The sequence below is a fragment of the Pantherophis guttatus genome, chromosome 7 (assembly GCF_059756535.1).
Source record: "Pantherophis guttatus breed Tessera chromosome 7, ASM5975653v1, whole genome shotgun sequence".
Classification (NCBI taxonomy): domain Eukaryota; kingdom Metazoa; phylum Chordata; class Lepidosauria; order Squamata; family Colubridae; genus Pantherophis; species Pantherophis guttatus.
The window spans coordinates 31490619-31513770 of record NC_142069.1 but is presented as its reverse complement, the minus strand read 5'-3'; the positions used below and the strand labels follow the sequence as shown (position 1 = coordinate 31513770).

General features: G+C 37.9%; 1 protein-coding gene across 3 annotated transcripts in view; it reads right to left on the bottom strand.

Moving 5' to 3' along the window:
* The window catches only part of CACNA1I (calcium voltage-gated channel subunit alpha1 I), a 167429-nt gene that overhangs the window by 22501 nt on the left and 121776 nt on the right, over positions 1–23152 (bottom strand). For all 3 annotated transcript variants that reach the window (XM_034403489.3, XM_034403491.3, XM_034403490.3), the window contains exons 20-27: positions 20409–20535; positions 18477–18602; positions 16513–16602; positions 8975–9167; positions 7757–7908; positions 4012–4121; positions 2993–3126; positions 1073–1143 (exon numbers count right to left, since the gene is read on the bottom strand). In XM_034403489.3, coding sequence (XP_034259380.3) covers positions 1073–1143; positions 2993–3126; positions 4012–4121; positions 7757–7908; positions 8975–9167; positions 16513–16602; positions 18477–18602; positions 20409–20535 — 1003 coding nt within the window. The remainder of the gene's footprint in view (positions 1–1072; positions 1144–2992; positions 3127–4011; positions 4122–7756; positions 7909–8974; positions 9168–16512; positions 16603–18476; positions 18603–20408; positions 20536–23152) is intronic.

The window sequence follows — 23152 nt, the reverse complement described above, 5'->3', positions numbered from 1 at the left end:
GGATCAAAGAATCTAGGGAATAAGTGCTAATTACTTAAATAGAGTTTCTTATCCTGAACTGTAGAATGAAAGAGACTGAAACTAATGCATATTTGTTTAGTTGAATCACTATACAGGTAGTCCTTGTTTAGAGACAACTGGGACTGCAATTTGATCATTCAGTTAAGTGGTTGCTAAGTGAAACTGCAACAACGCTTAAGATCCTACTTCAAATTTTCTTTTGCTTTACAAACCTGTGGAGGTAGGGAATGTGAAGACAAATCGTAAAGTTAGTTTTTATTACCATGATAACTGAACCATTGTTAAATGAAGCAGTTTCTAAGCAAGGACTTCCTGTACTGTACTGATTTTGTAAGTGGTGGGCATGCTGGATCAGCTGCATTTCTACTTACATAAGATTTTAAGGCATCTGTTTCTAGTTCAAAGGCCCCTGCTTCAAGGGGTTTTGTACTAGAGTAAGACAGAGCTTTGTAAGCTATGAAAGGTAATCTTCGACCTATGACAGCAACTGGGCCTGGAATTTCTGTCACTAAGTAATGAGATCATAAAGTGTAATCGGATTGCTTAGCCAAAGTCAGTGGGAAGCTGGAAGGAAGTTGCAAGTCCCACTGGCAGGCAGATAAGTGGTGGCTGCTGGGTGGGGGAAGGAATGAGATGGTGCACAACAGACACAATGGAAGCTGAGGAGGGTGCAAGTGGGTACATGACAGGTGAGGTGGAGATCAGGGAGGGTATGTGAGGGAGTGAGGGGATGTCTGAGAGGTGTGATGCTAGTTGTAGAGGTGCATGGGGATGTACAACAGATGCAGCACAGGTTGGATGTGTGACAGATGTGGTATAAGTGGGGAGGGTGTGAGGAGTTGCACAAGAGGTGCAGCACAGGCTATTTTAATCCCTTTATTAGTCCAATAGCTGCAAATTAACTCAGTTCATTTAGTAATATGTAGTACACAAAATTCTTTTCCACTTCTGCTCTCAGGTAAGGTAGCCTTAGAAATTTCTGATCTAAGTATTTTATATTCTTCAACTTTACAACTTAAGCACCATTATATTTTAAAACAGCTTTTCTTACCTGTGGCAGTGCTTGCACTACTGTGTCCAATAAAGCTCTCATCCCAGTTGCCATCTTCAACAGCTTCAAAACTATCATGAGAAAGCAAGGCAAGTGGTAACTTATTGCTGGGGAAACAAATACTGCTTTGTTTTTCTCTCTGGAGCAGCAGATCATAGATTAATTTTATAGTTGGGATATCTTCTACTGAATGTAGACATGAACATGTGTAAATATCTGTGGTCAATGTGAAATGTAGACCATTATGTTAGAGCTAATAAAAATTTGAATCTAAAATTACCTTTTTGCTTCAGATTGTAGCTAGCTGGTAATTAGAAATTGTTCTCACTCTGTATAGGGAGTCATGGATTAGGAACTAAATGGGTGCAGAATGTGTCAAGGGCCCCATTTGCTGGCTGTATTGATAACTGGCTAAGTATCTCAACTGCTATGTATAATTATTATTTTATTGTTTTACAATGTTGTAGTGTCTTTATTGTAATATATTTTTTGAATTGCAAATCACCAAGGATCATTGACTAAGATGGGCAGCTATAGAAACTGAATGAATAAACAAACAAACAAACAAACAAACAAACAAAACTTTGTTTAGCTTCTTTTCTCTTCATGTAAGCTATTGCTCAATAGATAAATACATAAATAATATAAAAATGAGGTTGAATAGAACTGAATTTATTCAATTTAGATGTCGCTCAACTCCAAATAACTCTGGTTGGCTTACAATGTAACAAAGAAAGTAAAAGCAGACAAAACACAAGATGGCAAATCCAGTCAACAACAGGACTCACAAGGAAATCCAGCCATCTTAGTCCAAGGCTTGGGAAAAGAGACAGGCCTCCAAGATTCTAGGCAATGCTATAGGGTGAGAGCCAGCCAAATTGTAGGAAGATTTCAATTCAGAGGGTGGAAACCATGACAGAGAAGGCACCCTCCTGGCTCCCAAAAGATAATGCTATTAAAGTGACCTGAAGCACAAACCTTATCAGTTCATATTGTCTAGGCAGATACTATGGGAGATGGACAGTTCCTCAAACAGGAACTGTCTTTATAGGTCATAACCAGAAACATAAATTGAAGTGGACTGGTAGCGAGTACAGCACAATTGTCACACAAGCATATCAAAATATGTCCATCACTGCCTGCACCACTGCATTCTGGAAGAGTAGAAACTTCTAAGTGGTCTTCAATCCCAATAGAAAGCATTGCAAGTGGGGTGACTAAGACATGAGTAACCGAAGGGCCTCCTGATCTAGTTATGGTAACCTAGACATTTTCTCATTATATTGTTGAACAGTGTCATTGTGTGAAGGCCTAACGTGAATTATTTATTCAGCAATTCAACTCAATTTATCAGGTTAAGAAGTATGAATCTAGCCACATTATATAAACTAGCTGGATGACTGTCTGTACAATTTTTCTTTCTATACAGGAAATAGCAGCCAACAAGTCTGGGTGGTTTAGAAATTGTTAAAAACATTTAGAAGCAAGAAACAAAACGAAACAAAAGAAAAGAAAAGAAAAGAAAGAAAGAAAGAAAGTTTTCTGCCAAAAAACAAAACAAAACCCAAACTCAAATAGGAGCAGGAAAAGAAAGAAAATGGGTGTCAGTGATCCTCATCAAAGGCCTGGGTAAAGAGCCATGTCTTTAGGGCCCTTTGAAATACCAGTGGGGTGGAGTTCAGTGAAACTTCATTTCAGAGGGTAGGCACTGTTATAGAGAAGGCAAACCTCCGGGGTCCCGAAAGATGGTATTGTTTAATTGATGGAACTCGTATACACTAACCCTGCCAGATCAAACCAGCCAGGCAGATACTAACTAATGACATAAACATCAGGATCCCATTGCTATCTTTCTACAGATGGATTGTTCCTCAAAACACAGCTATTAGTCAGGTTATTCTTTCTGGCTCCTCCTCTTACCTCGGGCAATACGAAGCACTCTCATGATGCGGATGATGGTGGGATTGATTGGAAGTGCAGCATTGATTTCAATCTCCTCCAGAGTAATTCCCATGACTGAGAGCAGAACAATAGCTAGATCCAGCTGGTTCCACCTTTAAGAAATTGAAGAAAACAAGGCACTTTTTCTGCCTCAAAGAAACACGGAATCCAGCTATTTCTTCCCCCCCCCAAAAAAATCTAAACTAGGTTATTTAGAATACTGCATTAATCAAATAAGCCAATTTTAAAAATTGAAATAAATATACATATTTTTGTTTATTAGTTTAATTTAACATTCTTAAATAGTTTAATTGATATCCTTTATTTTGGTGCTCAATATATTTTGAGGAAGTTAATCTTTAAGGGTGTGTTTTTTAATGATAGCTGGTGATACTTCATACTGACCTAGATCACTGATTAGTCTACTGTAAAATTGAATATATTGACTGGACAGAAACTTTGTGAGCATTTATTAAGACAGAAAGACTGACCAAATAAAGTGAAACAATAGGGATTTCTAATGAATGAAGTAGTATTTATCCTTGTTTATTCCTCCTTTAATTTTAAAGTATTGCTTTATAAAAACATTTTAGTTACAGGTTTCAAGAATTTTTTTCCCTGGTGATTACATAGATTACAATGTTTCCGTTTCCTTTTAATGTTACACTGATTTTTCTTCTACCAATTATTTAATAAGATGTAATACTGATTTTGATTACAGAATCCTGAATATGAAAAAAGAAAAGGAATGGTTTATGGAAATCTCTTCAGTTATCACATCTCCATGAAATACTGAACAATGTCTGCTGATTTCTACTTAGTAGTGTTAGTGGGACTTTCAAATCCTGGTACACCATTACTCTCTACAAGAAGACATTGGGAATGTGTCCCTTAGTTTTAAGTATAATAATATATAGTTGCAATAATCAAAGTACAAGATGCATCATTTCTGATCGTCTGATTTCCCCAGAACAGGTATCATCTTCAATCCAGCTCACCTGTCTTTAAAAAAGCGTCTCAGTCCAAAGGCCACAAGCTTCAAAACTGCTTCCAAAACAAAGACTGTAGTAAACATGTAGTTGCAATACTTAAGAGCAGTCTCCAGGGACTATGAATAAGAGGAAAAGAAAATATTACTAACATAAAGCTCTGGGACTGATATGGTCTGTAGCTGGCAAAGAAAATATGCAAGTGTGTTCTCTTTTTTTTTTAAAAAAAAAAATCTTGTTATATTTCAATTAAATTCTCAGGTTGCAGCAGATCCCACACATTCATAATTCTTTTTGGTAGTTTCTAGGGCAAATACCAATTTTCTCTTTGCTCCAATGGAACAGAGGTTGGTGCAGCATTGCCTGGTTGGTCTTCGTGCAAATGACACCTTTCTCCGAACTCGGATCAGGAAAATAATTTATCTTGTTTTTAACAACTTCAAAATACTGAAAAGGTTGGATGAAAGTAATGTGCAAATTGCATGAGAATAACTATACAGGTAGTCCTACGACTTATAATGGTTCATTTAGTGACCGTTCCAAGTTACAACGGCACTGAAAAAAATGTGCCGAAAAATGACCATTTTTCACAGTTACAACCTTTGAAGCATTCCCATAATCATGTGATCAAAATTCAGATGCTTTGCAACAGGTTCATACTTATGACTGTTGCTGTGACCCAAGGTCATGCAATAACGTTTCACAAAACCTCCTGACGAGCAAAATCAATGGGGAAGCCAGATTCACTTAACAATCGGGTTACTAACTTACCAGGTGTAGTGATTTACTTAACAACTGTGACAAGCCAGGTCGTAAATGGGGCAAAACTCACTTAACAAATGTTTAACTTCACACCAGAAATTTTGGGCTCAATTGTGGTAGTAAATCGAGGATTACCTATATAGTGTCTCACCTTATACTTGAAAGAAGGATAAGGAAAAGACAATCAACATTAGATCTGATGCTAGAGGATGAGTTACCAGAGCTGCCTTCAGATCTTGGGAAGTCCTAGTCAGATTGCCTGCCCTTGAGGGGCTACTGATTTATTTTCAGGTGGTTGAGTTGCCCCGATATAAAGATGCCACGACAATGACAGCAATAATGCTGCACAGCTGTGAGCAACGCACCTGAACTCATCAGTGTTGTCATCATAATTATGCCATTCCTAATGTGCATACACTGCTGCTGGAAATAGCATAATTAAGATGACAGCATGAAAGAGTTCAGGCTCACCACTGCTCCTTCAGTTGTTACTGCAGGAGGGAAAGACTGCTGCCATGGAGTCATGTTAATGCTAATCTTTACATGTATATAATTAAATGGTGGTGAGTTGGGAAAGACAGTTTGGAATTTCACTTTTCATCTTCCCCAGCATGGATGGAGAACAATCAGCAACAGGTACAGCAGCAGCCTGGCAATCTCCCAGGGCTGCCAAAATCTTTGAATGCTGAGCTATTCATAGCAAGAATTGTCTTACATGGATTACCTTTATTGTTTTAATACTTTCTTCATTGTTCCTTTCTGGCAAATTTCCATGAAAGATTGCTGGTCTGTATTCTTTTTACAAAAAACAGTATTGTATCCCCCATACCATATTTGGACAGAGTTGGAGTTAAAATTACTGTGTACTGCACATGGATTTTAAGTTTGCTGTATTTTTTATCTTTTTAAGTGAAAGAATAAACTTTGAAGAGGATTCAAGGATTTTCAAAGTATTAAGCAGTAATCTCAATTTATCACAGCTAATGGAACAGATACCCTTTTCTGTGCTGGCATTTTAATGATTTACAAACAATTTGGTGACCATTCACCCAATGTTAGTCCATTAAATTCAGTAGATCTTACTCCCAGAGATTCTGTCATAGGACTGTAATATTAAATAATTTCTAGGTAAAATAGAAGAGGGGATGATGGAGATTAAAGAGGAAGATACAAAATATTTTTCTAAATGGTACCTATTAATTTTCAGGGATGTCTCAATTTCATGTTTTATCTTTTCATTAATATGAAAGAACTGGAAAGAAAAACGTAAAATAGAATGCATGCCAGATTTGACCTAGTAATATCATTTTCCAGATCATTATGTGTTCTAAAAGGAAAGAAGGCTAGGCATTCTAATGTTTCAGTGTCAACACATCTGGAAGGCTTATGGTTAGAGCATTAGATATAGTTCTGTGCAAATTGCATCTCTTATTATGCAAATTACAAAAAATTGATGAATGAGAATTCATCGTATTCAGCTGGAAATGAGTCATATTGCATTCCCAAAGGGAAAATGTATTTGAAAAAGCTGAGAACTTCATTCTCTATAGCATTTAGAGGATTTTTTCAAAGTTAGTCAACTTGTATGAAGCTACTGAAGCTCACCCCAAAGGATTGGGTAATTAAAGCTTCTTATAAGCATTCCACTAAAAAATGCTGTGACAGGAAGGTAAAAACATTTGTCTTTCACATTTAACAATTTGATGGATTTAATAAGGAAGGAGATAATAGACTTTGCAGCATAAACTAAAGAATGCTAGGCCCAGGAATATACGTTTGCTCTTGTGATTTCATACAAGGTCAACAGAATATTTAGAAAGATGCTATATAAAAGATCTTTCAGATAATTCCCCACTAGATGATGAATTTTCTTGAATTTGTACCTCTGTGGGACAAAAGGTAGCGATTAAGAAATATATCTTATCCAATGTGCTGCAATGCAAACCTTTCAATGCTAACAGATAAAGTAAATTTGCATCTTATTTTTATAGTGGTATAAATCTTGCAATATTTGTATGGATTCATATATTTATTTAGGCTGTTTTAAACTTATTCATATAAACATTAAATAAAAGTATATACACACACACACACACTTTTGTTTACTTCCTCCTAATGCAGGCGTTTGGTGGTTGTGATAGGGAGCTATTGATAAAGAAATTGCATCCAAAACATTAAATAAGTGCAATTATCCAACTATAATCTTTTTCATTCATGGGAGGAAGGATATGATTTAAATAAATGTATTTATTTATATTTTATATTTCTTAACCACTCATCTCCCACAGAGAGGAGCTCTGGGCAGCGTGCAATATCAATAAAATTAAACATTAAAATCAGAATAATTTAAGATTAAAAAGTTTAAAATAATAAAAACAACATTATAAAAAATTCAGAAGGTGAAGAATTCCAAGATGGTGGATTAGCAGTTGTTAATGCAGGCAGCTGGGGGGTGGGGTTGGGGGTGGGGGTTGGGGCAATCTCATGGGGCCAGTCAGTCCCAAGATTGTGTGGAGCTCTGTGTTCTCCACATAAGGCTCCACAGCCAAGTTTTGACCCAAGTTTTGATTGGGGGCTTTCCTCACCTCAGTTCATCTGAAAATGCAAAATACATAATTTCTTCCACATTGCTAGGCCGGATCAGGTGCAAATGGTAATCAAGTTAATTTGCTAAATTGGATAAAGGATACATACATCTATATATATATCCTTTATCCAATTCAGCAAATTATCTTATATATATTATCTTACATATATATTATCTAATATATATTATATATTCAGCAGGTTTGAAGAATTTGCTTGCTTTCTCTGCAACACATCTGAGACAGGAAATCTTTTCCTGAATAGCTGTCTAAGCACTACCAAATTTTCCTACTAACTGTCTAGATCTCTGATTTTCTGTTTTACAAGCAGGTACTCTTTTAATGTAGAATAAACAAAAAGAAAAGAGGGGCATAGAGGCAAAAAAAAAGTTTTTTTTTGAACTCACCACAGGTTGGTTGTAGTGCTCCAAAGACATTGTTACGACGTTGAGGCAAATTATAAAGGTGATAAAGATGTCCAAGTAGTGGCTGGTGCAGACTGAGTGGATGAGGAGGCGGACAGGGCAGTAGGTGGCATAGTACGGCAAGCGCTGTGCTTCTTCAGTGGAGGTAAGGGAGCAAATCAGAAAAAGGGTAGAAAAAAGGGAGTTCAGATTAGGACAGGTTTGTGTGTGTGTATGTATGTGTGTGTGTGTGAGAGAGAGTGGCACATGCAGAGAGAGAATTGAGAGAAAAGATGAAGAAGAAAGGGAAATAATTGAAAGAAAAAAAGGAACAATAATTAAGGAAAGGAAAATAGGAAGCAATATTACAGAAATATAATAAAAGGAAGGGAAGAAAACAAAAAGGAAAGTAAATAGCAGAAAGGAAGAAAAAAGAGGAGAGCTATGAAACTTTTAGTCCTGAGAGTAAATCTAAGGGAAGGGGAAGATAAAGGGAGCCACATTGTTACAGGAATGAGGTACATTCAAACAAATCTTTAAGATGAACAGGAGTGGAAGAGTTAGTGAGGTAAGGATGAGATAATTAAGGCCACATTTTCCTTTTAAAGCAAGGAGCTTCATTTATTTAAGAACTGCTGAGTAAGGCCATTTTTCTATTAGTGCTTTTACAGGCCTGTTAAACTGACGGCCTGCAGGCCGGATGCATCTCACGCAGGCCATGCCCACCCCGACTCGCAAAGGCAAAAAACATAGCAATACATCACAATATATCCTATGATGTGATTGAGTTTGACATCCGTGCTTTAGAATAGTATAGTATAGTATACTATAGCAATAGTAGAATATAGTGTACTATAGCATAGTATAGTGTAGTATCACCCAGCTATTGTTGGACAGACTCTGTCCTCATTGCTCTTATCTTGACACAACAAAAATTAGATGAACTACGTTATGCAATAAGTTCCTAATGTGGAAATGCACTAAGATGAAGTCTGTTAAAGTTGTAAAAAGGTCTGCAGCTTTCAGAGCCCAACAGAAAATAAACCCTTCCTCGAGATGAAGAAAGGAAAAGCTCAATAACATGTTTGGCTGCCCCTCAGCAAATTTCCATCACATGGTTCTAACATATGCACATATACATCAGGTTTATAATGAAATAAATTTTTTATCAAAAAACCTTGGCCTTCAAACAAACAAAAAACCACTTAGGTTGATCCTTACTCCTACGCTTCTTCTCCAGGCGCCTCAAACGCTTTTCCTCCCGCCTCCGGGCCTCTTCGGCTTCTTGGTGTTGCCGACACTTGTGGAAATTCTCCACCACCACCCCTACAAACATGTTGAGCACGAAGAAGCTGACGATGAGTAAGAAAGAAATGAAGTAAAGTAGCATCCAAGGGTTGTTGTTGGTCACTGGCTGGAATGTAAATAAAAAGTAAAACAAGCAGCTGAGTTTAATAAGATTGACATTACAAAATGCATTATAATAAGGTGATGGCATTGTTGTTTGCCAGCAAGTATTCTGTGAAATAAAAAAAGTTATGTTTCTATGGAATTCTTTGAAATCTCCACAGAATTGCAGTTAACCACTAGATATATTTTATGTAAGCCTCCATCAATGTGGTATTCTGCAGATATTGGATGATATTGCTGGTCATAGTAGTTGAGAATGAAATCTAACCAGCAGAAAGGCAAACCATTTCTGAAATTGTTGCTAAAAACTGAAATATTTATATAAATTTGAGTGCCAGATGATGATACCTTTACATTAAAATGCTCTCTAAGTATGATGGAGAAAGGTTGAACTTTCATGTGTGCGATATGGAGATGATTATGTGACCAAATGAAAACCACAAACATGTCTGGCCATTGATAATGCCAGTACTGAAAAAGTAGTTTGCCTTTTTATGAAGGCATACAGGCAGTCCTCATTTAACATCCACTTGTTCAGTGACTATTCAGAATTATGACAGCACTGAATGAGGCCCTACTTATGATGGTTCCTTATACTTGTGGCCATTGCAGTGTTCCTGTGGTCCTGTCATCAGAACTTGGTGATTGGAGACTGGCTGTCATTTATAATGTTGCAGTGTCCCACAGTCATGTGATCTCCATTTTCACCCATCACTGCTGGCTTCTGACAAGTAAAGACAATGGGCAGCTGGCAGGAGGTTGCAAAAGACAATCAGTTCATTGTGGGATTCTGCAACTACTCAGGATCCACCTAAAGATGGCAACTGGGGCTGCTAGAATTACCATCATAAGTCACATGATGTTGCACCTTATGACTGTGTCATTTAGCAACAGAGTTCCCAATTCCAATTATCACTGCCTGTAATAAGAGAGGACTGCCTGTACATAGTTAGAACAAGGAATGTGAGATGCATAAATCAAGGACAATGTGAAATCCTCAGAGTAGGGATAGTATACCAAGCATGATATTTTAGGAATAAATGAATGTAGGCAGTTTGAATAGACCACTGTATGTCATATGACTACAGAATATATTATTCAGAGACAGGGAAAAGAAGACATCCTAGGTGTGTGCTTGGTTATAGCCAAATGACACTGAGGAAGTCTATATGGTAGCAAACTGCAAAAGGTGCCAAATTTATTTATTTGTTAAATGTATTTGCCGCCTACCTCGCTCTGGGGCTATTCTAGGCAGCATATAACAATTGAAACAGAAAAATGAAAAGAAGCATAAACAGAACAGCAGCAAAATAATGGAACAATAGAATAAACAATGATAAAGAAAACAATGAGAATACAGAGATATGAGAATAAAAGATGGGCGGATAGGGAAACAGGGAGAATGGGGGGGAAATGCAGCACAAGGGAAACTAGGCTATTATTAATAGGTCCTTGGAATGCAAAGTTGGAGAAACAAAAAACAATCTGGAATTACAGAAAAAATTGGACTTGGCAAATGCAATGTTAAGCAGATAGGTAAATTGAATTTTGTGAAGATTATTCTTTGTTTACTGCTAACATATGCTTCAAGCAACATAAATACAGACTTTATGCATGGACATTACCAGATGGACAATACTGGAGTCAAGTAAACTGAAATCAATAGGAAATGTAAGATGGAAAAACACAATCCAATCAATAAGACTTTTCCAGATGCAGACTGTGAATTTACAGTATAAAATATATAGATTGAAGTTAAAAAGGGAATAGACTGCCAGCAAAATTGATCAGAAGGACATACACTCAGAGCACAGGATCAATATAAAGATCAGATTAGTATGCTAAATTATTTGAAAGTGAATCTAAGAACAAATTATTATCTTTCTGGAAAGAGATAAGAAATATCTTGGAAACAGTAGTGGAAATAATTCCCAGATTTTTCCAATTTTCAAAAGGAAAAAAGAATAAGCTATTGGAATATTGAGTCAGTCTACTGGAGACCCAGTTCAGTGCAGCACCAGGCTATTTGAAGAAATTAGAAGACTCAGTTTTAGACTAGTCTTAGGGACAAAGCCAGGTAGATAACCTTGGGCCAGTCACATTCCCTCAGCCCTAGAAAGTAGCAATGGCAAAATACTTTTCAATTCTTGCCAAGAAAACTGCAGGGATTCGTCAAGCAGTCACCTGTAGCCAATGCTGACTCCAAGGCACAAAATAAATATTGGAATAGTCAAAAATAAAAGATGGAAGCAACAAAAATGTTGTAAACAACTGAACATAATTTTCAGTATCTAGAAGGAAACTAAGTAAATCAAAAATTTCAACAAAAGAGGAAAATTATTTTAAGAAAATCAGAGGAAAATGTAGTAAAATAAGAATATTCAAGGTAATCACAGAAGAGAACATTGGAGAGATAGTAAAGAAAAATGAACAGACTATACTGAAATTCTTTACAATTAGATTACAGCATAGGAGGCCAAAAATCTACAAAGGGAGAATATTTCAGAAATCAACCAAGCCAAAAAGTGAGATACAAGAGGTGACAAAATCACGCCAATCAGGAGAGCTCCAGACAGAGAAAAAAATATCCCCTGAATACTCCTCTCTGAAGAAGAGTTAATTAAAATGTTCACAACTCTACAGCAAGACATACTGCATGGCCTACAGACTAGAAAGGCTACATGGTTTGCAGATTGAAAAATACATACGAACCAAGAGAAATGTAAAAGACTGAACAGATTATTGAATGAACTAATCCCCCAGAGAAGCATATTTATGTTTAATAATTTACGCAGAAGAATCCAGCCAAGCATAGACAAAAAATGTCAAATAGAGATAAGTTTCAGAAAAGGCAAAAGGACACATGGTTAAATACAGAACCTAAGATAGATAAATAGTGAATATAGGGTTTGTCTTTGTCTTATTAATTTAGCAAGGCTTTTGATTTTGTAGATAATGAGAATATGGAATATTAACAATAATGCCGGACAGGATGCTGGAGAAATATAAAGGATTTCACTCTAGGAAGGAAGGCAATGACAAATTATTACAAGTTCAAGGATATTTTTGGACATGGCAAAAAAGCAAGAGAAAACAGGCAGATGCTTTCAGATAATGGATCTGGAGACAGTTACTATGAACGCCACAGATGACAGTAAGAACCAATCAATCCTGGATCTAATAAAAACTGATTGTTCCCTTGATGCAATTGTCAGCAAATAGAAATGATATACATGGCCAAGTGATGCAAGCAGATAATGGAAAGGAATAAATTATCATGGTTGGGGAGAATGTGGAAATGGGAGAATGGGGAAGTGGGAGGAAAACACAAAGGATTAAGTAGATGATAGGGATAAAGGAAATTATAGGGCTATACTTCAAAGAACCACAAGTTATTACTAGAGACCAATTGCAATACAATAAACTATATTTACTTTTCTCATTCTATAACCCCTCCCATTTTAAATAGATTTTTAAAAACATAAGAATGGTTTTGCAAATCTATGACCTTTTTGAAGAATATTCCTAAACTCTTTAGGAGTTTGTTTACAATATAAAAGAATATATTTCTATATCGTTGACTTGGTGTAGCAAAGCTGGGTAGCTCCAAAAAGTTATTGCTCAATTGTTGGTTAAATTTACAAAGCCTGGTATCTCATATCTCTTATTTCAGGGAGCTTACAATGTTAAATATATATATATATATATATAAAAACTACAAAAGATAACCATAAGGTATAAACACAAAAGCCATTAAAATACAACAAACAATAAAAAAAACCTCACGACTAAAACTACAAAAAAAAAGAAAAGAAAAGAAAAGAAAAGAAAAGAAAAGAAAAGAAAAGAAAGAAAGAAAGAAAGAAAGAAAGAAAGAAAGAAAAATCTGCAGGATTTTCCTAACCATATAACTACTTAGCAGGCATTCCATCAATGTCACCAGATCCCCAGACCAGAAAGCAGACCAGGTTTTCAGGCTCTTCCAGGAGGCCAAAGTCACAGTCAATCTCATCTTGGGGGGGGGGATGTTCCAAAGGGCAGGCAGCATCTGACAGGACCCAGGAGGTGGCAGAAAAAGTCAATTTCCTGGGCCCTGATAGATGACATTCCTTTGTGGATAGGACCCATTATATGCTCTTTCTGCCAGACCTGATGGGATAGATAGACGTGATTCAGGAAAGGCAGCCCCTGGTTACCATCATTAAGTTAATCACTGGCAGGTCATTATATAATGACTACATGTGATTGTGACCTCCAAGTTCCTGACTTCCCCAATGACTTTGTTTGTGGGAAGCTGGTAAGGAAAGACTCAGTTATGTGACCATGGGATGCTGTGTGGGTCAGAAACCTTGGCCAACTTCTAAGTGTCTTCATCATGCTCACATGATGGTGGTGATGCTGTCATGGCCATAAATTGAAAGACTAGTCATAAGTATCACTCATTCAACAGTTGAAACAGTTGCTGAACAAGTGGTCATTAAATGAGGACCACCTGTTAATGCATGTAGCCTGGGATAATGTTCTTCATTTATCTCTTACAAATGCATCTACGCTTTTTTAATCATATGATTCAAAATGACTTATAATATAACATACAATACATTCAGGATAGTATAAGAAAGAGATAACTATCAAAATGAGCAGACATGTCAATAGTAATATTATCAATAATTTAATTTAATATAATCATTAAACTACCGTGTTTCCCCAAAAATAAGACCTTGTCTTATATTTTTTTGAACCCTGAAATAAGCACTTGGCCTTATTGCCATGCGCTCAAAAGCCCAATTGGGCTTATTATCAGGGGATGTCTTATTTTGGGGGAAACAGGGTATTTGTTTTGGGAATCTGCACCAAACTATTAGCTCATGTTCAGCTTGTGATTCACCAAGATCACTTCCTGTGGCCTTTGATTTTTCCTACCCAAATTAAGGACCTCGTATTTACCCCTGTTCCTTTTTGCTGTTTTCTGCCCACTGTTCCAGCCTGTTAACATCCTCTTAAATCATGATACTAGCCTCTGATCTTTGTATTTCCTAAATCCATGTGTCATTTGCACTTAGCCAGATCATATAGAACAGAATAGGTCCCAATGTTTTCTTCCAAGCTGATCAGGAGCTGGTAATGTAACAATTGGTTACAATTGTTCAACCATCTCTGTACCCATCTAATAATAACATGTCTAAACATCTTCCCTCCAACAAAATTTATCACATATCATTAAACAAATTAATGTGAAACAAATTAATCCTCAGACTGGAAAGTCTTTAAAACTTTCCAGAGAAACTTTTATTTCATCGAACATGCAGTTTTTCCAAATTCATTACATGTCTTCATATTTGTATATTCCCCTATGTAAATAAACATTTGTTTATTTATAAATGTAAATAAACATCCTTATAACTATTTGGAGGCTGGACTAGTAAATAGTTCTTTCAAAAGGCCTGTCAGAAATAAAACCATGTTGCTTTGTGAAGAGAACAAACAAAGATCACAGTGTGGGCGTAATATATCATCAAGACTGTCTGGTCCTATGTAGCCACCATCTGTTTTAGAAAGTGATCTGTTATTAAACTGAAGAGGAAAAGCATTAGATTGTAGCTGTCAGCCATGAGAACTTTCTTAGGATGGAAACCATTGCCAGAGAGTAGAAATCAGAAGATCATATCATGGGCTCCCAAAACATATGCCACAACTGTAAGACCACTAGGAGATAAAGAAGACAACGATCGTCTCACATTTTTATCAAACAAATAAGGAAAAAAGTGTTAGAGATTTTATCCTTGTTAGTTAACTGAAAGATAATGTGCTTCTGGTATAACAGTGGTATCCACAATAAATTTGAAAAGTTATGCCCAAATGGGAGAACGGGAAGTACCAACATAATAATATACATACAGTACATATATATGTGTGTTCTCTCCCTCTGAATCATTATGGTATGGTATGGTATGGTATGGTATGGTATGGTATGGTATGGTATGGTATGGAGTGGTGGGCTGCAAATTTTTTAACAACTGGTTCTCTGCCCTAATGACTGGCTGGGTGGTCATGTGACTGGGTGGGCGTGGCCAACTTGACACTGACAGCCATTAGGATACTTACTTGCCCTTGCCACAGGAACAGAAAGAGCAGCTCTTGCTGGGAGAGCATCTTGCGCAGCACCAAAATTTAGCAGCCGTGAGCAGCTGCTTTCCTCTAAGTCCTGGATCTGGAAAGCACTGCGGCAGAGAGAAGCAGCTGGGTTGAATGCTGCTTCTCTCCGCTGCAGCACTTTCTGGATGGGACTTCTCACAGGACCCAAAGCAGTGGCTCATGGCTGCTAAATTTTGCTGTGCTGTGCTCTCCCAGAAAGAGCAGCGGCTGAGAGAAGCAGTCACTGACCTGAAGAGCACGTGGAGTGGTTCCATGTGTTCTCCAGGTTGGAAGCTATTTCTCTCTGCCACTGCTCTTGCTGGGAGAATGCAGCACAGCGAAATTTAGCAGCCGTGGGTTGCCGCTTTGGGTCCTGTAAGTCCCATCCAGACTTACTCTCCGCTGCGGCAGAGAGAAGCAGCCACTGACCCAGAGAGCACTGAAGCAGCTCCATGAGTGATCGAGGCTTGCCCAACACCAAGGGCTGGAAGAAGCGGCTGCAAGAACTGAGAGACGCCAGAGATTCAACCCAGCTGCTTCTCTCCGCTGCAGTGCTTTCTGGATGGGACTTCTTATAGGTAAGAAGGGCAAGTGGGCGGCATGTGGGTGGAAGCCCCAGGGAAGGCCAGAGCCAGGGACTGGTACATCCTCTGATTTGAGACAAAGGTGGAAGAATGACAAGAGCCAGGTCTGAAAGGCAGCCAAGCCTCACTGTGTCCATCCCGAGGCAGATTACCTTCGTGAGCAGCTGCGGTGAGGATAGTGAGCAAGATGCAGAGATCAGCTGTACCCTGTGACCGGCGTGGTAGCTATGGTGAAGGCAGGCAAGTGGGTGAGGCGCGGAGATCAGCTGGGCAGCGTGGTCTGGGCAAATGAGCCAGAGAGTAGCTGGGCACAGGTGTGACTCTAGCTACCGGCCAAGACAGGTGAGATGAGATAGGGAGAGGTGGGGCAAAGTGGGGCAGGGTGGGGCGGAGCAGAGTGGGGTGGGTGGGGCCAGCCAGTGGTGGGATTTGCCGGTTTGCCGAACTGTGCAGAATTGTAACAACCTGTTCGCCTGAATTGGTCTGAACTGGCAGCAGCCCACCTCTGATGGTATGGTATTGTATGGTATGGCATGACATGACATGACATGGCATGGCAGGCCATCCAGTCTGCCTAACAATCCAGTTCAAAACAATATGAAAGATAAAGGTGTGAGGTAACTTCTCTACCTGTTGATCTACAGCCACAGCATCCAGTCCATTGTACATAATATTAACCCAGCCATCTTTGGAAGCCAGAACAAAGAGTGACATCAAAGCCTGAAATATATGAGATTGTCACATAGTTGTATGCATTTATTTGCATTTTAAAAGATAAAAATGACAGTAGTCTTTAGTTTCTTCACCAAATCCACCACACAGCACATCCATTAAGAAAACACACAAAGGTGCTAATGAATTCTGAGATAATTTATTGTGTATATAAACAGGGGAATAAATGAATCAGAAATATAAAGCATCCCACATAAAACCCCCCAGAGTTTATCCTTTTAAAGGTCCCTATATCCTAAAACTCAGCAGTTTTCCTGAGCAACCATGTTCATGCCTCAGCAATTTTTTTTTCTGAAAAAGGTGTTTCTTAATATCTTGTCTAAACCTCCGACTCTCAATGTCCTTCCCTGTTATTCCTATATAGCTGTTTTCCCCTCACCTGACTGATTTTTTTTTTTAAACATTTGAAAACTGCTAGCAGGTTTCTGAAGGTAGCGTAGTATAAATAATTAAACAGAATATATAAGATAAATTAAATGGCAAATCAGAGATGTGGACATGTGATAGAGTGTAATAAGGAGGTGGATTCCTAGGAGGGAGGGGGTGCATTCCAGAGGTGTAAAAAGCAACTTAGTCCAGACACTATATGTGAAAGAAAGAGGGGGAAGAGAGCCATTCTCTAAAAATTCACCAAATATATTGTAGATGCAGATAGCAGTGTGTTCAGTTTGACAAGATTTTGTCCATAGGCATGAAACAAAAAAAGCATTCAGCTTGGAAGAATCACCATATGTCATTCTTGGTTGCAAGTTCAAACCATTGTTAAATGAACAGTCATAGGTCAAGGACTATTTTTTTGATCCACTTACTGTAAATACTGTATCCAATATAATTTAGGCCTGATTTAAGACAAAGTTAAGCACTATTTACATGGCCACTACGTACAATATGAAGCTAATATGTTCATTCTTTATTTAACTGGATTGCTATATTGCGCAGGGGATTATGGGAGCGACGGGCGCTCCCATGTGACTCCTCTCCTACACGAGCTGCATTGACTTCCAGTGGACTTCTGGGTGCACTTCAAGGTGTTGGTGATCACCTTTAAAGCACTCCATGGCTTAGGGCCGGGGTACTTACGGGACCACCTTCTGCCACCAATTGCCTCCCACCGGCCAGTTCGCTCCCACAGAGAGGGCCTCCTCAGGGTGCCGTCGGCCAGACAATGCCAGCTGGCGACCCCCAGGGGGAGAGCCTTCTCTATGGTGGCACCTGCCCTCTGGAACAATCTACCCCCAGAGATACGAGTGATCCCAGACCTCCGGACTTATCGTTGGGCCCTTAAAACCTACTTTTTTCAGTTAGCCGGGCTGTCCTGATTTTATGATTGGTTTTTAAAATTTGATATTGATTTTAATTGAAATGTTTTAAATTATGGGCCAAACTTTATTTAAATTATTTTAAATCTATTTTAACTTTTGTGTACAAATGTTTTATTTTGGCTGTTCGCCGCCCTGAGTCCAAAAGGAAAAGGGTGGTATAGAAATCTGAAAAATAAAAATAAATAAAATAAATATTCCTTTAATAACAAAAATATTGATTATTGCATTGTATTTTGACCAAGGAAAAATGTGGCTGAAGGATTGTCTGAAAATTAACGTATTAAACACCTACATACATAAATATTGTCTACTGAAGCCAAAGAGAAGTGTTTAACGATGCCTCTTTGTCATTCTGATTAACTGGCCTCTTCGAAGAACACTCATTTTCTACAAATGTAACAAGAAATAATTTGAAGATAACCTAAGCAAAATAATACTATGATTAGGAATTTGTGAAGGCATCTAAATATTTGAAGGTACAACCCTGCTACAGATGACTCTTAAGTAGGTCTAATATACCTTGGAGGATTCTATATTTACCTGGCCCAGATTGTCAAAGTTGTATTTCTGATGCACCCATTTGTAATTGGCAGCCATGCAGTCAGACCTATTTGTGATATTTCGGATATCAACACCTAGGCAATGGTAGAATTTTCCTTTGAAAAGCTACAAGAAAAAGGGATTTTGTCAGACATTGAAAGAATAAAAGGATAAGAGATTGCTATATGAATGGCATGGTGACCTAATGGTGAAGATGCTCGCCTCCCACTCAGAAGGTTAAGAGTTCAATTCTAAGTAGTGGCAGATGTTTCTCTCCTAGAGTACAAAGAAAAAATATCTGCTGTGAACTCTGCATTGTGTCAGGAAGGGCATCCAGCCAGTAAATGCTCAGCTCCATCCAATCGCTCCAACTCTATAGGGATTACAGTGTTGTAAAAAAAAAGGGGGGGGAGAGGGGGAAGATTGGTGTTATATGTTTGAAGTTTCAGGTTATTTTTCTTACATTTGTTTGGAGTACTCAGCTGGGAACGGAAAAGGAAGGCCTCTAAAAGGGAAATCACTTCTATTCTCCATTCCTAGTTCCAAAAAATAGCCTAAAATCCACCACAGAACAGTAATTTGGCAATGACTTTGGGGGATTAAAAATTGAGAATGGGAGCAGTTTGCCTCATAGAGTCCTCCCATTCCCATCTTTACCCAGCAAACATCAATAACAATATTTTATATTTAAATAAAGAAAAGACTAAAACAAATTGGCTGTAGACATTTCACTGCCAGGAGGCCAGATTGAAGCATATGCCCACCCTATGAAAATCCATAAAGACTATTTTGTAAGAAGAACAACTATTTGCTGCACTTCTTACACTTATACAAAATGCACTTATACATTTTGAAGTTGTTCCTCCTTGAAATTGGTAATACAGACTCTGGTATATTTTTATATAAAGATAGAAGCATTACCCACTCTTACAGAAGTAGATCAAAATAAAGAGAATACCATTTCTTTCCATCTCTAAACAGCTGTTGGAGGATGCTTGAAATGGGGGGGGGGGAGGGAGTCAGAGAAATAAAAGTTTTTTAAAAAATAAATGGTTGTCTCAAGATATCTCATTTCTGACCAGACATCATTTCAGAACTGAGTCCTACAATCCAACTACATCTTATTGTGGTTCAAAATCCAGACCCTAATATCTTGTTAGTTTGAAACCTGTTCCTTCTTTACAGCACGTGGGAAATAGATCAAGAAGTAAAGCCATTAAAATGATGGACCGGTTTATTTCCAAGAGTTTTTTCCTGTCGTCCTTTTTTTAGACCACATTATTCTCCAGCCACTATTAGAGATCCACCTTTGTATTAAGGCAGAAAGAAAATAGTCTATACTAATGGTATTGCAGAGATAGAGAAAAGTTTGCAGCATCTCTTTTGACGTACAGTATATGCACTGTTTCGATTTTGAACTATTATTACATGTGGGAAATTGGACATGTTGATTACTGATAAATGTTAAGTTGGGGAAACAAGGGCAGCCCAGAAATGGAACCCTATTCATACATTCTATCGTTAAGAATGTAGGAGTGGCAGGATTTGGGGTGAAGTTAAAAGAGGGATCAGCCTAGAATCCCTATGTAGCCACAAGCGAACTAAGTCCAACCCCCTTTGAATTTTGTGGATCCTTATCTAACTCCAAGAAGGTGCTAACCATTGCTTGAGAAGATTCCTATGCATAGGCATGATTAGCAATAAGTCTTGCTAATGCCTTGATGGTTCATGCCTGACAAAGAAAGACCAAAGATAAGAACTGGGAGAGTTGGAATTCCAACACATATAATGGGCACCAGGTTAGGGAAATCCATTTCAAACCATACTTTTCAAAAGCGTTTGAAACTGTAAAACAAACAAACAACCACCCCATTAAGAACAACAAATACTGTATATGCCTACAATACTTTGGTATATTAGTGGATACCATACCTGCACTCCAAGAATTCCAAAGATTATAAAGAAAGCACAGCAGATGAGGACAATATTTCCAATAGGCTTGAGTGATGAAATGAGAGTTTCAACCACCAGCTTCAAACCTGGAGCACGGCTGATGACCCTGAGAAAGGAGCACTATGAGAGCTATAGGATAGAACCTAATACTTCACTTTCCATGTGAAGTATCATACCAAGAGAATTTGCTTTGCAGTTCTGCAACATGGTTGGCTTGGGAGATCTCGCCTTAATAAATCCAAGCAAAAGTTAAACTTCAAGCAACTTACCAGATAGTAAACCTCTCTTAAAACTAGAAAAAAGTAACTAAAGAACTAAAGGATTGAATGTCTATGAAGGAAATTACTTTTAAAAGCTATTTTTTCTCCAAGGGCTAACCTGAACAGTCAGGTTGCCTATGGTCCATATTGACCAGCAATGATTTTTGAGGAGTAGAAATGGGTGATATTGTCTTGTGTGCCCACAGGAAATATGACTTCTGGATAAATTTTCTGGTCCATTTTCCAAGTACAGATAATCCGTGAGTGATGACAATTCATGCTATAACCATAAATAACAGGGAATTATAATGGGAACTTGGAGTTTCAGCTTCCCTCAGTCATATGATCATGATATCTGATGTTCCTTGACAGCTTCCCATAAGCAAAATCAAGGGAGAAGCCTGCAAGAAGTCAGATGTTGCCATCATGTGAGGTCTTTGTTTAACCATAGCAACTTGGACTACAGGAATGGCTGTCCCTAAACAATACAATAATGTGACATCATGCCTTAGACCATGTCATTCAGTGACTGAATTGTTGGTCACAATTGCTGTTGTAACTTGAGTACTACTTATAGTGTTTTCCTGCATCCGGTGGCTCAAAGCATTGCTATATGGATTGCCTGCTGCATTGCTTTTAATAGGCCAACACTTTGGCTACTTTGTAGAGGTAGGGATACCTGCTACCCATGCATTTCTTGCTTTTCCTGAATAATAGTTGCTTCTGGGTACATTACAAAAGGTCTACTTATTTAATGAGTGTAATGCTTTGCCTTAGATGCTAAATACTTCTGGCTTGAAACTTGGCAGGAATACTATTTTTTAATTGCTATTCTTTTCCCCAGGGCTACCTATTTTTGTGCTGGGCTGTATTTCTTTATTAATTACCCCACTGATGCACCATTTCATCTTTTTGCCATTTATTGGAGTCACTCCCTGGTTGAAAGGTTATAAATAAATCAATAATAAAACAATCAATTTTGATTACTTTGAAGGCAAAAGATAATATCCATACTTGTGTGTTAAATGGTTGGTTCTCTAAGCTTGGCTTTTTTCTTACAGACATTTTGTTATCAGGCTATGTAACATCATTAGTGCAACCAAGATTATCAAGGCAAGCATACGGTATAAACTAAGAGCCTCGGTGGTGCAGCAGACTAAAGTGCTGTTAAGTGCTAGCACTTAGCTGCCAGCTGCCTGCAATTAGTGCAAGTTCGAATCTCACCAGGCTCAAGGTTGACTCAGCCTTCCATCCTTTCGAGGTAGGTAAATTGAGGACCCGGATTGTGGGGGCAATAAGCCAACTTTGTATAGAACAACACCGCTTAGGGGGGGCCGAAAGCCCTAATAAGCAGGTATATACAAAAAAGTATGCAGACTATTGCTATAATGCATTGTAAGCCACCCTGAGTCTACGGAGAAGGGCGGTATATAAATTGGACAAACAAACAAACAAACAAACAAACAAACAAACAAACAGACAGACAGACAGACAGAAAATTTCACTCTCACATCCACAGATGATCTTACCTAGTCTGGTAATGAAATATCTGTAGGAAAACAACCAGCTCAGAGACCACTATTACACAATGAGAATAATGATTGATGACTAGCAGAGGTGAACAAAATTCAAACCTTCATCTCTATGGTCAAAACAGGTACGATGGCAGCATTGCAATCCAAGCCTAACCTCTTCTATGTTTGTATGTGTGATACTTGGATCGTGATACCATATCTAGTATCTTGCCTGTATTGACCCCTGTTGTGGATGCTGATGTGTCAAAAGACAGTGGAAAACGTAATTATTTAAAAAGCTGTTTCTTTACAGCAACTTAAAATAACATGCCATGATAAGATAGAAATATTTCTTTTAATATCACACCAACACTTCTATAACAGGAACATAACTGAGATTCAGAGGGGGAATATAAAGAAATAAAAAATAAGTAAATGTAGGCAAGAATCCTGGAGAAAAATGCTCTACCAATGAATTTTAAAGAATTCAGTGAAGACACCCCCCCCCCAGTCCCCATCCTCTTAAATGGAAGCAAATTGATTAATATATTGAAAAATTTGAGAATAATTGTCCTTAGACACAACAGGGGTTTAAGAGACGTGGTCAGAAGCATGGTTGAATGCAAAAACCCTCTTGGCTCTAATGTTAAGAAGAATCAAAGCCTTCATCACAACTGTATACTGTCAGATGCAAAGACACCATGCCGGAAAGGCTGACATCCACTTTTATAAAGGAAGGATTCAAGATAATTGAGGGCTATTTTTTAAAATAGTCGATTCTTTAAATTGCTGTTCCTTACACCAGCTGTTAAGATCACCATTCTTAATTAAATACATGCAGAAGTAACAGCTACAATTTATACAAGTAATGTTAAGTCAATAAAAATGACAATATTTTCTAAGTTATTATCTTTATTTCAAATGTTGCTGGGCAAATGTCCAAACGCAA